General features: G+C 33.2%; 1 protein-coding gene across 1 annotated transcript; it reads right to left on the minus strand.

Annotated features, from left to right (window-relative positions):
• Positions 1–1,398: 1,398 nt before the first annotated feature.
• LOC149188987 (cotton fiber protein) lies at positions 1,399–2,534 on the minus strand. The gene is made up of 2 exons (XM_089413137.1): positions 2,019–2,534; positions 1,399–1,925 (listed from the first exon to the last, which is right to left on the minus strand). The coding sequence occupies exons 1-2, from the start codon at positions 2,413–2,415 to the stop codon at positions 1,900–1,902; spliced, it is 423 nt and encodes a 140-aa protein (XP_089269263.1). The 5' UTR covers positions 2,416–2,534; the 3' UTR covers positions 1,399–1,899.
• Between the last annotated feature and the right edge of the window lie 13,295 nt (positions 2,535–15,829).

Here is a 15,829-nt window from a genome sequence, read left to right on the forward strand (position 1 = left end):
TAAAGACATGCAACTGTTTTAATTTTTGGTGGAATAATGGCCCTAGATCTAACAATAGAGTTATCTTATAGCTCTTTGGGGGCCTCTTTTATGTGCTAATTGGCTAGCAATGGAGGACTTAGCTATTTTTGGCGGCTCAAAGGTTATTCTAGATTGGGTGTAGTAAAGGTCTTCATTTGGGCCACTTTCCCTCACATTATAGATGAAGCGCATCAAAGTTTTGATGACGTCCTCTCAAAGAGTGTCTATCAATCATGTCTAGAGTGAACAAAATCAAGAGGTAGATACATTATCAAAGATGGGATGCAATTGCTTGTGAGGAAAGATCATCTACCAAGTCCTCGATAATGGTACTCTCTATAGCTCAAGGAGTATCAATTTTTAAAAGGGACAGTTCCCGATAAACTGGCTATGTTTGTGTATTGTTTACATGTGTCATGCATATTCCTATCTTCAAGAAGAATGTTTAGAATAGACTAGAATATATGTTATAAAGAATAGGCTCTCAAGTAAAGTAATCTATATGTTGAACAAATTGTAGAAACATAGAGTATTAGATGTAAAAAAAAAATTACTTTCTAAGTCATTTTTGAGACTTTGTATGTTGAACAAATTGTAGAAACATAGAGTATTAGATGTAAAAAAAAAATTACTTTCTAAGTCATTTTTGAGACTTTATATGTGACACAGAGATGCAAGGACATGAGATACGAATTCAAGAAAATGTATCTACTTCTTTTCTAATGAAAATATAATAATAATAAAAAAAAACTACAATAACGCAAATATTTTTACTAACAGAATGCCCAACATTGGTAGTATAAGTCTTGGGTCGATCCTTAAATATTATTTTCTTAACTCAACTTTCCACACAATTCTTTAAATTATTAGCTTTTTATAATGTTTTGATTATACCAAAATGGTGAGCTGCTAAAATTGTGCTCTTTAGTTCAGAGTTATAAACATAAACATATCCTTACTACACTTTTCCAATTTCCATATTTATTTTTTATAATTTTATTTAATTATATCATTAAAATAATTAAAACTATATTTTTTATTTTTCTTAATTTACCATTTATCTAATAATTATTAATAATAATTAAATATTATAATAATTAAATTAATATTTAGAAACCCCATACAGAAATAAGTACACCTATCCAAGTCAACATATTGTTTTGAACTTGTTTCACATCATGTGTGTTTCGTTTGAGTTTTTACAAATTCTGAGAGGAATTATATGACCAGATACCATAGCAGAACAAACTCACTAGTACATCAGGTGAAAAAGATCTGAGAGAATTCAGATATATATTACATATTATTATTTTGGAAATCTCAAACCATATAAAAAAAATTATAATTACACAATACTATTTTAGAAATCTCTAACTATATAAAAAAAACTATAAAATTCTCCAATCATTCAAGTTAAAATATGTTTATTTTAAATCTCCATTAAATAAATGAATAAAATATTTTAATCAAGTTCACCCTACCAAGCAACCTATGGCACCCAAATATAGACAAACAGGTAGCCAGCAAAGAAAAGTATGTATAGTTCAAAACATAGCGCCTAAATCTTCTTTTCTTTGAGCATCTTGTATCTTCTACTGTGCATCTTGACCAGGCTTTAGCTTCCACTTTTGAACAGAGATGAGCTTCCATTTTTCTTCGAACGAAAGCGCTAAATTCACCTCGGGATTAACAAGAACAGCTGATCTCTCACAGTGGTGTTCTTACCTGAACCCATCAACTTTGATTATGAAAGTCCACAACAATCATAACCATTACCATTAATGAAGTTGAGCAAAGTAGACATGAATTAATCTCGGAGGCCAAAGATCAACGCATGCCCCCCCTCCATACAAATTCGACAAAAATCTTCTTGTTGTGCTAACTTCTTCTGTGTGGATACATCTCTATTGTAAAACAAGAATCAATCAAAGGCACAGAAAATAATGATATTTCATATATACATGAAATTTACTGAGAAATTGGGAGTCTTCAAACACCTCTGTCAAGCATCTGTTTATAGCGATCAAGCGAATCCCGTCTCTCAATAGCTAACTTTTCACGAAATTTAGTGATGAAATCAGCAGCCGATTTATCAACATCCATTATTTTTTCAAATTTTTGAATGTTAGACAGATTATTCTCACGATTACTTCTGATCTCGGAGCTACTGTTCTTCTGTTTGAATTGGTCGGCGGCGGCGGCAGCAGCAGAGGCTTCAGCGAGAGATTTGAGTCTCTGCATCTTCAAATCGTTACGGAATGTTCGAATAAATTCTTCGGCCGCTCCCTCTATATTACGTTTCTCTTTTACATTATCTAATATTGTTTCTTCCCGAGGTGATCCAGAGACTGCAATTTCCCATGTCCAAGAAGAGGAGGAACATGAAGACGACATGGAGATACAAAACGTTTGCTGCTTCGCTCAAATTATTAACGATGTAGAAATATAGGGAGCCTGAAACTCTCTTACATGAAATTAGCAGAGATACTTTTCTGCTGCCTGTCTTCCTTCCTTTGCAGACTGAATTGAATTGATTGAGATCAGCATTACCAGGATACAAATATATAGTAAGAGTGCAGGTATTATTTGCCATTTAATGCTAGATAGCGGGTCAAACAGAAATTTGTAGAACATGCAGGACGACAACCTGGATATTTCGTCCATTTTGAGAATATTCTAGAATGGGACTGTTAGGATAGCTGAATTTTTTTGACTCACTCCCCTTTGATTTTGAAATATTCTAAATTCCTAAAATCTGACAAAGTGGCGTTACTTTTTATTGCCAACACTGAAAAAACAAACTTTTGCTGTCTAATAAACTATCAAATAACAGTCTGAAAATATGGGAAGCTTGAAACTGTCATACATAAAATTAGCAAAATTAGTTGTCTGCTTCCTGCCTGCCTCCCTCCGTCCCTCCCTTTGCAAACTAAATGGGCGTCGGTATTGTTTGAATTCTTAATGTTGATGGGCGGGTCAAATAGAAACTTCGCGAACACACGTTTTTTGGCCATATGACACTGACACGTGCTTTTTTCAATTTTCGTGTTTTTTTTAATAAAAGATGAGTGTGTGACACCATTCATGGATAAAACCGCGGCGCCGTTATGATTCAGACAACGGGTTCATATTCCAGCACGTTCACTATCTTTTCGAATTTTTGTGATTTTTTTCGCGAATTTCAATTTCGACGGTCGTTAGCATGTTCCTATTTGTCGTTAGCTTTTTAAATTCATGAATTGTCATTTTCTTTGAAGTTTTCGATTTCTACTCTTTTCATAAATAAAAAATGAACGTCGTAAAATCCTAAAAGTTCGAATTCTTCAAAATAAACATCCACTAGCATCGAAATATATATAAATTTTCGTAATGTGATTTTTATCCGGATATCTCTGACTTTAGTTCGGTTAAAACGCTCCTCAAGTCTTGCTTTCTTGATTTACAATGATATAACTGGCGAAGACAATAAACTAATTTTCAAATGACTAATACATAGATATTTTTTAAGTATCTACGTTTTACATCATGTTGTAGAATTATTTTATTTTTATTTTTTAATTTGGTAAGAATTTACTGGAATAGTAAATAAGTATAAAATTTCAATTATTCTAATCTCCATAAATTTTTTGAAGGGTTAAATTTATCTATTTTTTTATGGTTAAAAAGTTATCATAATTTATTTTTCAAATTAGTAGTGGAGATGGAGACACTTATTATTAAGTGTAGTTAATATATTTTAGACCATTAACTTGTTTCTTTATATTCAAAAAAAACTCTTTTAACTAAATAGAAACAATTCTAGAACATACTTTACACCCAATATTAAATTTATTTATATTTTCAAAAATATAATATAAATTAATAATTTGATAATATAAATTTTTAAAAAATTATTATTTTTCATTATGTTTTTTTAATATTAAATTTATTTATATATTTAAAATATAATTAAAAATAATATTACTCAATTTTAGTAAAAAAAAATCTTTCATAAAACTTATTAGAAAGTTAAAAGAAAATACTACATTTATTATAATAATAAAAAATCTAAAACGTTAAAAGAAAATACACCAACAATTTTACACATTTTATAAGATGTTCTATAACTACTTTTAAAAACTTATTTTTGAGTTATTTTAGGGTTTTTAATAAGTTTTACCAGGGAGACTCCCTACTGTTGGTGGCATCTAGCACCATCAACACCTGCGTGATTTCACCGAGTTCGAACAAGCTTGTTGAAGTTACGGTAGAAGTTGAAAACACAGCTCGTAGGCTATCGAGAATTAGTGCAGTGTTTTTGTTTCCTGACTAAGGAAAGGAAGTATGTGCAATCATCGAGCATGCTCCTCTAGGGGGTAAATAGGATTCAACAATTGTTTCTTCTACTTTTTCGAAGAAAAGTTCTCACAGACATAAAGTAATAAAGGCAGCAGAACAAGTCCATAGTCTATTTTTGGGGTGGACATGTTCTGGTATAGGGTGGAAATCCTAAAGCTAAGGGCTCTCTTCGATAAATAGGAGTTTTCTAAAATGACTAAGAGTTAATTGATGGGATGATTCAATAAATCCTGAACCCCCATTCTCAAATACCAACCAAAGTTTAGTATTTTGCTTAACAAAAGGTTTTGTTTTCATTTTCTTAGTACGAAGGACATAGAGAAAATTCTTTCTATGCCATGGGTTAAGGGTAGAGTTTTCTTGTCACCACAAATATGGAATGTTGGTTTTAGCTCCCTAAAGAAAGTCCCACACAGGAAAATCCTTTAGATGAAACTCCCCGATCTTCCTCTTGAATACGGTCAAAAGTGACATTTATGGTGATAGCCAACAAGGTTGAGAAGTTATTTTTCGTGGAGGAGGGGAGCTTGGGGAAGCTCAACAAAAGGGTTGCATGGGCTTTGTTAGAAGTAGATTATAATGGAGGATTGTTGGCATTAATTGACATATTTTGGGGGCAATATCACTTTAGAAAATTCATAGTCTTCTGGAGCGTTCCCTTTAGATGCTTAGGTTGCCACGATACAAGCCATTTGATCACAGCATGCCCAAGGAAATTCGTGGCACAACAATCATCTAGGGGGTGTTTTGATGCTAAATGGAAAGCTTCCAATGGCAAAATGCATGAATGTGTTCCTCCATGCAAGTTCTAAGCATCTCTAAGGATCTAGGTACTTTATTGTTTCAAAAAAAACCTATTCTTGATGATATCTTTGTTCTGCATTCGATAGACTGTGTGTATGATAACATGTTATTGAATGAATCTGATGAATTGTTAATTCATGATAATTTCATTTCTATGAAATTGATTAATCCATTAATTTCCCCTCACAATAAAGGGGCTTCCTCTGCCATTCTTGTCACCCTTAATCAAAATGCAGTCCTACCAGTTTTGGCCCTAGTAAAGCTTGAGTCTCCTCCATATATCCTAGACGCAAAAATTATTTATGGGAATCCTCTATTACACAATAATCCTATCTCCCCTCCCATCTTATTTGGATCTTTCAGGGGTTTTCCCTCCTCTCTGGTCACAACGGACGCAGAAATAGGTTTGTTGTCTACTAATGAATCTGTCAACCTTGAGAGACTTACCATTAAAAAATAATTCTTCGAGGAGGACAAGGTTTTTGTAAGTCCCAAATCTAGGAAGAATGTCACTGTGAGGCAGGGAAAATTTTAGGGGCTAATTTTCCACGCTTTTTCCAAAAAAATGATTCGCGAATTTCCATTTTTTCTAAAAATAATTTGCCCAAATTTTATAGTATAAAATTATTTTACCTTAAGAATCACCAAATTTGTATAGAGATTATATGAAATTATTAGAAATTTGAGTATTTTTATAAACATATTAGCAAACATTTTATATTTTTTCATATTAGGAACTAGTAATATTCACCAAAGTTTCTAAACATTAAAATGAATTTCCATTCTTAAAATTTTCCCTACTGTGAGGAAGAAAAAGGGTATAAAATAAAAAAAGGTATCTAATGTTTCATTGATTCCTTCGGTCCTTCAATATTCTTGTTAAGATACTAAGGGTATATCTCCTATCCTTCCATTGAAAGCTACATGACTTTCTTCTACTATGGAGCCTTACAATATATCGATGCTTCCTTGGTCATTAGAGGGGATATACTCGATGATTTCCTTTCAAAATGATCTTTATGTCTCTCAATGTTAGGGGCCAAGCTTTTGCTCCAAAAAGAAGAGTCCTTCATTACATCATTCATATGAAGAAGCTTTATTTAGTTTTATTATAGGAGACAATGGTTAATAAAGAGAACGCATGGCAGTATTTGATGAAAATCTGCCTTGATTAGAATTCTAATGCGACCAATGCTACAGGACATTTGGGTGGTTTGGTGGTTATTTGGGATCCTAGTCTCCTTAATTTTCATGCATATAACTCATTTGTTGGGATAATTCTTTTTAGATTTCTAAGAGGGTCCCATACCCACCTTCATTCATCAATATATATGCACCATATTTAGATAGAAAGTGCTTCTGGGATTGGATTAATTGTTGCAGTGTGATGGAATTAAGCTCTTTAATTTTGGTCAGTGATCTTAACAAGACCATGTTAGGTTCAGAGGAGATATGGGGATCCAAAGGAAAATGGGATGAGATAGTGGGATACTTTAAAGAAATTTGCGCTCAGAACTTGTTACAGGATATTATCCCCATCCCAATCATACCCACTTGTTGGAATAGTCGGTTGGGGGAGGAGGGTATCTCCAAGAGGCTAGACATATTTTTCGTCAACCAAGATTTGACTGATAGATTGGACAAATTACATTCTTGGATATATAATACATCTATCTCCAACCATGACTCAATTTTCCTTGAATGGTATGGGATAAATGAGAGCAAAAAGTATCCCTTTAAGTTTGATCACTTGTGGTTAAACGATAAGGAATTTGATGCCTTGGTTCGAGGCTCCTAGGAAAAATCGATACCAGCTTCAATGTTTTCTTATATATGTCATGGGATATAAACAAAAATTATTAAAGCTACATGTTAGGCATTGCGAAAGGAAAAAGAAGAAGGCACTAATCAGAGAACTATTGTCTTTATATAATATGATAAAATCTTTGAACGAAGCTTTGTATCTAGGTTTCTTCTTAGAGGAAACATAAAAGAAATGTTTACGTTATGAAGAGAGAAAGGGTCAGTTTCTAAAGCTCTAGGAGGAGAAATGGCACTTAAAACATTGGGCCATATGGGTATTAGTTGGAGACAAAAATATCTGGTTTTTCCATAAACAAGATTCTAAAAGGAAAAAATGACAACTCTATATGGTATATAAAGGTGAAAATGGGAATCATTTCACCTTCCAAAAGGATATTCAAAGGGAGGTGGTAAGTTTTTTCATTCATTATTTCAAAGAGCAAGAAGGAGCTCATTTTTATTCTATGAAACATTTCATTAAATTATTTCCTAAGATGGTCGATACAGATGAAAGCGATCACATGGGTAGGCCCATCACCATTGATGAACTAAGTGGGGTTTCAAAGACCATGGCATGGGACAAGAACCATGGTCTAGACAAATGAATTGTTGAAATTTTTCTATATTTTCAATACATCATGGAGACAGAGTTGTTGGCGATGGCTAAGGAATCGAGGCATCTTTGCTTGATTTTTGGGTCTTTAAATGCCACTTTCATAGCTCTCATCCCCAAAGTGTCTAATCCATCTACTTTCACCAAATATAGGCATATATCATTATTCAACACAATGTATGAAATTTTTTCTAAAAGCATTTCCAACTAGATCAAAGATTCATTATCCAAGTATCTAACTCTGGAACAATTTGGTTTCTTGGAAAATCGAAAAATCCAAGATGTGGTGGAAATAACTCAAGAGTGTTTACACTCTATCAAAAATCACAAGCAAAAATTTTGTCTTATGAGAATTGATTAGGTGAAAGCATATGACAACATGGATTGAGAGTTTCTAAGGATGATTCTACACAAGATAGGCTTTGGTGTCAAGGTTTTTGATTGGATATTGGAACGTATTACATACGTTAATTATGTTGTCATCATTAATGGGATTCTGACAGCCTTCTTCAAGGCTTCAAGAGGTGTTAGGCAGGGATGTTCTCTGTCTCCACTGTTGTTTCTCTTGGTCATTAACGGTTTAATCATAGGTATAAAAGAAACCAGATCAAAGGGCAACATTATTGGATGTAGGATCACCAAGAATATTCATATTTCACATATGATTTTCGTGGATGATGTGCTTCTCATTGGGTAGATTTCTATTACGGAATGGAAATCCTTTCACCAAATTCTCATTATTTTCATAGAAGCCTGAGGGCTATATATGAATGAAGGAAAATCTATGCTCATTTCGGCATCTAAGGAGGAGGTTTTTATAAAGGAAATAGCTCATATCTATGATGTTTCATTGATCTCTATGGAGGGAGGCTTCAAATATTTGGGTTTCTATCTAAAACCAAACAAATACGAAAATAGTGATTAGGAGTGGTTGATTAGAAAAATTGTGTGCAAGTTGTCTCTATGGTTGTATAAGTGGCTCTCATTGGGAAGGAGATTGATTATGATCAAATCGGTCCTACAAAATATTTATTTATACTCAATGCATCTGTATTATTTTCCAAAAGACATTTTAAATAGAATTGACACCATAATTGCAAGGTTCTATTGGGTCGTCCTAGTCTCCTTAAAAAGTTCCATTTAGTGTCTTTAAGTATGATATCCCGACATGTAAAGGATGTAGGAAGGGGCATAAAGGACACAAAAAGCTTCAATAAGGAATTATTAGTCAAGAATTTATGGAGAACTCTAAAGGGCAAAGGTATATTATAGCAAGTCATTAAGGAAAAGTATTTAAAAAACAAACATGTTGAGGTACGGATTAAAGACTGGGCTCCGGAGAAGCATGTGGCATCATATATATTGAGAAAAATGATGAGGAACAAACATTGGCTTCTTGGAAACCTGAGATGGGAGATTGGTAGGGGGAATACAATTGAAATTGGTCTCGATGCCATAAAAGGAGGGGAGGGAGTTCATATACCTTTTGTTTCTCTCGTAGAATTTTTACATTACAAAGGGTTATATTTTATGAACCAAATATATGTTGATCTAGGCTCTTCTACTGTTTTAGGTTTATGGCTTAACACATATGATCTTAGCTTGCCAAAGGTACTATCGGTAGAATCAAACATGTATACAAATCATTTATGCTACGCTGGTATAGTATTTTATTAGGAAGAAGGCAAATTGACGTGGGATGGAATTGTGAACAAAGAGAAATTATTGGTCAAGGATATTTATAAATGCATATCCCTGGGATGAGGACGGGCAAATAGAACCACATGGTTTCATAAAACATGGAAGTGGAACATACCTTTGAAATTAAAATGTTTTATGTGGTTATTTATCCATAACAAGATTTTAACATAGGATAATATCCTCAAAAGAGGTTTTCAAGGACCTAGTAGATGTTCTTTATGCTTTGAGAATGCAGAAGATGTGGAACATCTTTGTTTTCCATTTCCATATGTAATTTTGAAATGGAGTGGGGTCATGTAATCTCTCAATATCCTTGTATATTGAAAATCAAGCTCCATAGAAAGGTGTTTACCTCTATGGTTTGAGGAGTACAGGACATATTGATCTTTCCCTTTCTACGTTTTGTGGGTCATATGGAGAAGCCAGAACGAGAAGATTTTTTACCAGACTATCCCAGATATTAGAAGTACTTGTCTTAAGATTTTTTTCTTTCTTTTTTTAGATTGGGCCCATGTTAGAGAAGACTCCATCGAGACACTTACAACATAAGGAGGTATGGAAACATTATCAAGTTATTTTTTTTTGGGGCATCTACTAATAGGACTTGTGATAATGGGGCTTTTTTAGTTCCGAAGACAAGAAACTATTTTAATTACTGATGGAATAGCGGCTTTGGGTCTTACAATACATTTGAGCTTATAATTCTTTGGGGGGTCTTCTATGTGCTAATTGGATAATAATAGATGACTTAGTTGTTTCAATCACTTAAAGGTGATTGTAGATTAGGTGCAACAAAGGTCTTCATTTGGACCACCTTCCCTCATATTATGGATGAAGCACATCAGAAATTTGATGAGGTCCTTTCACAGAGTGTTTATCAATCATGTCTATAGAGAACAAAATCAAGAGGCAGATAGATTATCAAAGATGGGATGCAACTTCTTTCTAGGAAATATCATCTACCAAGCCCTTGATAATGGTACTCTCTACAACTCAGGGAGTATCAATTTTTGAAGGATTGTCCCGGATAGTTCCCTCGGAACTGGCTATTTTTTTTTATTTTCTATACTTGTCATGTATATTCCTATCTTCAAGGAGTATGTTCAGAACAATGTAGAATATTTGTTGTGAAGAATAGGCTCTAGAGGAAAGTAATCCATAAGCTGAGATAGTATTTTAGAACTGTTTGTACAAATATAGAGTATTAGATGTAAAAAATATTTGGGCCCATGTCAAAGGATTCATCTAGACACTTACAACATAAGGAGGTATGGACACATCATCAAGTTGTCTTTTTTGATGAGGCATCTACTAATAGGGCATGTGGTAGTGGGGCTTTTTCATTTCTAAAGACATGCAACTGTTTTAATTTTTGGTGGAATAATGGCTCTAGATCTAACAATAGAGTTGATCTTATAGCTCTTTGCGGGCCTCTTTTATGTGCTAATTGGCTAGCAATAGAGGAATTAGCTATTTTTGGTGACTAAAAGGTTATTCTCGATTGGGTATAGTAAAGGTCTTCATTTGGGCCACTTTCCCTCACATCATAGATGAAGCACATCAAAATTTTGATGAGGTCCTCTCAAAGAGTGTCTATCAATCATGTCTAGAGAGAACAAAATCAAGAGGCAGATACATTATCAAAGATGGGATGCAATTGCTTGTGAGGAAAGATCATCTACCAAGTCCTCGATAATGGTACTGGTACTCTCTATAGCTCAAGGAATACCAATTTTAAAAGGGACAGTTCCCGATAAAGTGGCTATGTTTGTGTATTGTTTACATCTGTCATGCATATTAGAGGAGAGTAATCTGTGTGTTCTAACAAATTGTAGAAACAAGAGTATTAGAGTGGTGTTCTTACCTGAACCCATCAACTTTGATTATGGAAGTCCACAACAATCATAACCATTACCATTAATGAAGTTGAGCAAAGTAGACATGAATTTAGACCCATACAAATCTCGAAGGCCAAAGATCAACGCATGCCCCCCCCTTCATACAAATTCGACAAAATTCTTCTTGTTGTGCTAACTTCTTCTGTGTGGATACATCTCTATTGTAAAACAAGAATCAATCAAAGGCACAGAAAATAATGATATTTCATATATACAAGAAATTTACTGAGAAATTGGGAGTCTTCAAACACCTCTGTCAAGCATCTGTTTATAGCGATCGAGCGAATCCTGTCTCTCAATAGCTAACTTTTCACGAAATTTAGTGATGAAATCAGCAGCTGATTTATCAACATCCATTATTTTTTCAAATTTTTGAATGTTAGACAGATTATTCTCACGATTACTTCTGATCTCCGAGCTGCCGTTCTTCTGTTTGAATTGGTCGGCGGCGGCAGCAGCAGAGGCTTCAGCGAGAGACTTGAGTCTCTGCATCTTCAAATCGTTACGGAACGTTCGAATAAATTCTTCGGCCGCTCCCTCTATATTACGTTTCTCTTTTACATTATCTAATATTGTTTCTTCCCGAGGTGATCCAGAGACTGCAATTTCCCATGTCCAAGAAGAGGAGGAACGTGAAGACGACATGGAGATACAAAACGTTTGCTGCTTCGCTCAAATTATTAACGATGTGGAAATATAGGGAGCCTGAAACTCTCTTACATGAAATTAGCAGAGATACTTTTCTGCTGCCTGCCTTCCTTCCTTTGCAGACTGAATTGATTGAGATCAACATTACCAGGATACAAATATATAGTAAGAGTGCAGGTATTATTTGCCATTTAATGCTAGATAGCGGGTCAAACAGAAATTTGTAGAATATGCAGGACGACAACCTGGATATTTCGTCCATTTTGAGAATATTCTAGAATGGGACTGTTAGGATAGGTGAATTTTTTTGACTCACTCCCCTTTGATTTTGAAATATTCTAAATTCCTAAAATCTGAGAAAGTGGCGTTACTTTTTATTGCCAACACTGAAAAAACAAACTTTTTCTGTCTAATAAACAATCAAATAACAGTCTGAAAATATGGGAAGCTTGAAACTGTCATACATAAAATTAGCAAAATTAGTTGTTTGCTTCCTGCCTGCCTCCCTCCCTCCCTTTGCAAACTAAATGGGCGTCGGTATTGTTTGAATCCTTAATGTTGATGGGCGGGTCAAACAGAAACTTCGCGAACACACGTTTTTTTGCCATATGACGCTGACACGTGCTTTTTTTAATTTTCTTTTTTTTAATAAAAGATGACTATGTGACACCATTCATGGATAAAACCGCGGCGCCGTTATGATTGAGACAACGGGTTCATATTCCAGCACGTTCACTATCTTTGTTTGTAAACCAAGGCTAAGTTTGAGGCTGGTGACCTGTAAAGCTAAACTTATTTTTGTGATTTTTTTTCGCGAATTTCAATTTCGACGCTCGTTAGCATGTTCCTATTTGTCGTTAGCTTTTTAAATTCATGAATTGTCATTTTCTTTGAAGTTTTCGATTTCTATTCTTTTCATAAATAAATAATGAACGTCGTAAAATCCTAAAATTTCGAATTCTTCAAAATAAACATCCACTAGCATCGAAATATATATAAATTTTCGTAATGTGATTTTTATCCGGATATATATAAAACGCTCCTCATCTCTTGCTTTCTTGATTTACAATGATGTAACTGGCGAAGACAATAAACTAATTTTCAAATGACTAATACATAGATATTTTTTAAGTATCTACGTTTTACATCATGTTGTAGAATTATTTTATTTTTATTTTTTAATTTGGTAAGAATTTATTGAAATGATAAATAAAGTATAAATTTTTCATTAAAAATATTTTAATGTCCAGACAAATTTTTGAAGTGTTAAATTTATTTATTTATTTTTATATAGTCAGAAAATTTATTATAATTTAATTTTCAAATTAGTAATGAGAACACTTATTTTTGAGTGTTGGCAGGCAATGTCTTTGAATTTTAAGCTATTGACTTATTTCTTTATATCTCAAAAAAAACTTGTTAACTAAATAAAAACAATTTTAAAGCATGCTTCACACCCAATATTAAACTTATTTATATATTCAAATATAATGAAAAATAATAATTTGTTAATATAATTTTTTAAGAAAATTATTATTTTTCATTATAATTTTTTAATATTAAATTTATTTATATATTTAAAATATAATAAAAATAACAATTTCACCAAAAATTATACTATTAAATTTTAATAAAAAAATTATATCATAAAATTATTAAAACTTTAAAAAAATACTACATTTATTAATTCTGAAAAATAGCATCGAACAAATTTATGTAAACCTCCCGCCCTGTGCGAAAGAAAATGCACCAACAATTTTACATATTTTATAAGATGTTCTATAACTATTTTAAAAAAACCTATTTTTGAGTTATTTTAGGGTTTTTAAGGTTTTGGTATCCACGAAATCCTTCAACTGTATTATGTTGTTGGAACTTTGTTTTGTGGAACTTTCTCGGATTTTTTAGGACGGAATTTTATTATAAATGTTTTATTGTGAATTTTTGGAAAATAATATATTTATATATTTATATATTATTTTAAATTTTTTTTAAATTTTATTAATTTGATAGGTTTAAATTTATTAAAATTGAAAAAAAAAATAATAATAATTACAAAAGTATACTTGATCTAAATTTTATCAATTTTTACTTAATACTTAAAATTAAATTTTATCAATTTTTACTTAATACTTAAAATTTTAAAAATAAACAAACAATTAAATCATTATTTTAAACAATGTTATTTTATGTCGTATTTTGTAAACTTGTTATTTGTATATGATTTAAACATTCATATATATTTGGAAGACACTCGAGTGGTGTTTAGAAGAAACAAACTCAATCGATAAAGTTCAAAACGAAGCCATTATGATTGGAAAATAAACAAATAAGGTATTGGCATTTCACGTGACTATTTCTATTGGATTAGTGACTATTTCTTTTGGGTTACTAAAGAACACGGATTCCTATTAATTTAAGAGATTAAATTTTATTTGAGAATAAATTTCAAATCTTAATTCATTATTAGGATGAGTAATCTTAGTTTATTTTAACTTTTTTTTGATAAATCTAAATGTTATTCTTGGTAGGCCAAGGATTTTGAGGCCATGATATGAAATGGCTAGAAATTATGCCTTGGTCTTTCACTCTTTCAACGTTCCTCACTCTCTTAGTGGTTTGGAAACCCCTCTCCTTCCTTTCCTCAAAATCAAATTCTGATGGAGCATCCAAAGGTAATCCTAGAAAAGATAGCATTGAAGTAATCTTCAAAGATCCTCAAGCTAAGATCATATTTATTTTCTTTGGTATTATGTGGTTCAATAGCAATAATGCAATAGAACTTAAAGCAATAAAGATAGACCTCCATATATCCAAAGAATAGGCCTTCCCAAAGCTGATAATTGATAGAGATACTATGTTGATTATAGATATGATAACCAAAATCCTCCATGGCATTTCCCCCAACAATGTCTCTAGCAATTGTTGTTTGGAAAGCAGCTTGATAAGGCCTACTATTGTCCTTCATCACATCCTTATGGTTATTATCTCTCATGTTTGAATATTAGGTAATGAAATTTCTAATTATCTCGCCAATAAAGGATACAAATAACAAGTTTCATTAGTCAACTACTTCTAGAACCCCATCCCAAAATCCAATCTCAAGAACAAATGTGAAGAGGTCGTTGTGAAAGATGTACCCTCCCCAAATGGGGTGTTAGGGCGTCAACAAGTGGGGGGTGCAGGAGGGGGGCACATGACCGCCCTACCACCAAACATATAGTTATGAGGATGTGTCTACATGCCCCCTTAATGTATAATTCAACCATAACTCCTCTACGCAACTCCATGCATCCGATTGAGATGGTTACATGGCTTAATGGTGGGATGATTAGCAATTCAATGTAGTGAAGTGAGTAGAGGATCAACATTGTAATGATTCGTCAATATGGGAGGTTGTTACAGATCCATTTGGGCACATCAATCCCATCATCCAAATCAATGTTTTAGGCTCATCAAACCCTAATTTCAGTTGCTACATGCCCTAAACAAGTCACCCCTTTGAATGCCTCCTTCCTTAACAGTTTCATGACTTGAAGACATCCAGAAATAGCCTCTAGAGGAACCAGCGCAGGTAGGCCCTTGTAAGGGTGTGTTGTAGAGAAGTTAAGTCCATGCCAGGGTGCTCTGCAAAGCATTTAGGCTTCCTTTCACCTGCGCTAGGCAAGATTGAGCGAAATTCACATAGGGTTTGGGGAATGTTCTTACCTTTTGGAGTCATCTAGAAGGTTCCCTCACTTATCAACTCCTATGAGCTAGAAAATGGATGAGGAATGAGTTAAGGTGCATCCTATCCTCTCATCCCTTCCTCCATGGAACTGATTCTAAGTATGGAAGGCCATTCAATGCCACCATTTATGACAAAACCTCCTTCATCTTCTTATAAATTGATCACTCATCTAAGTGATCAGGGGCTGGATTATGTTGAATTATAAGGAGATAATGTTGCTATGAGATTTGGCTTTGAAGCAAGTATTGTAATGCTACAAGTTTGTCATGCTTT

Source organism: Pinus tabuliformis, chromosome 3_1 (assembly GCF_031772625.1).
Source record: "Pinus tabuliformis cultivar Carrire ecotype Pingquan chromosome 3_1, CPIR1, whole genome shotgun sequence".
NCBI classification, from domain to species: domain Eukaryota; kingdom Viridiplantae; phylum Streptophyta; class Pinopsida; order Pinales; family Pinaceae; genus Pinus; species Pinus tabuliformis.

Coding starts and splice junctions, on each gene's coding strand:
- LOC149188987 (XM_089413137.1), bottom strand. CDS start 2,415: ATGTCGTCTTCATGTTCCTCCTCTTCTTGGACATGGGAAATTGCAGTC. Junction 1,926..2,018: donor TAAACAGATGCTTGACAGAG/GTGTTTGAAGAC, acceptor GTTTTACAATAG/AGATGTATCCACACAGAAGA.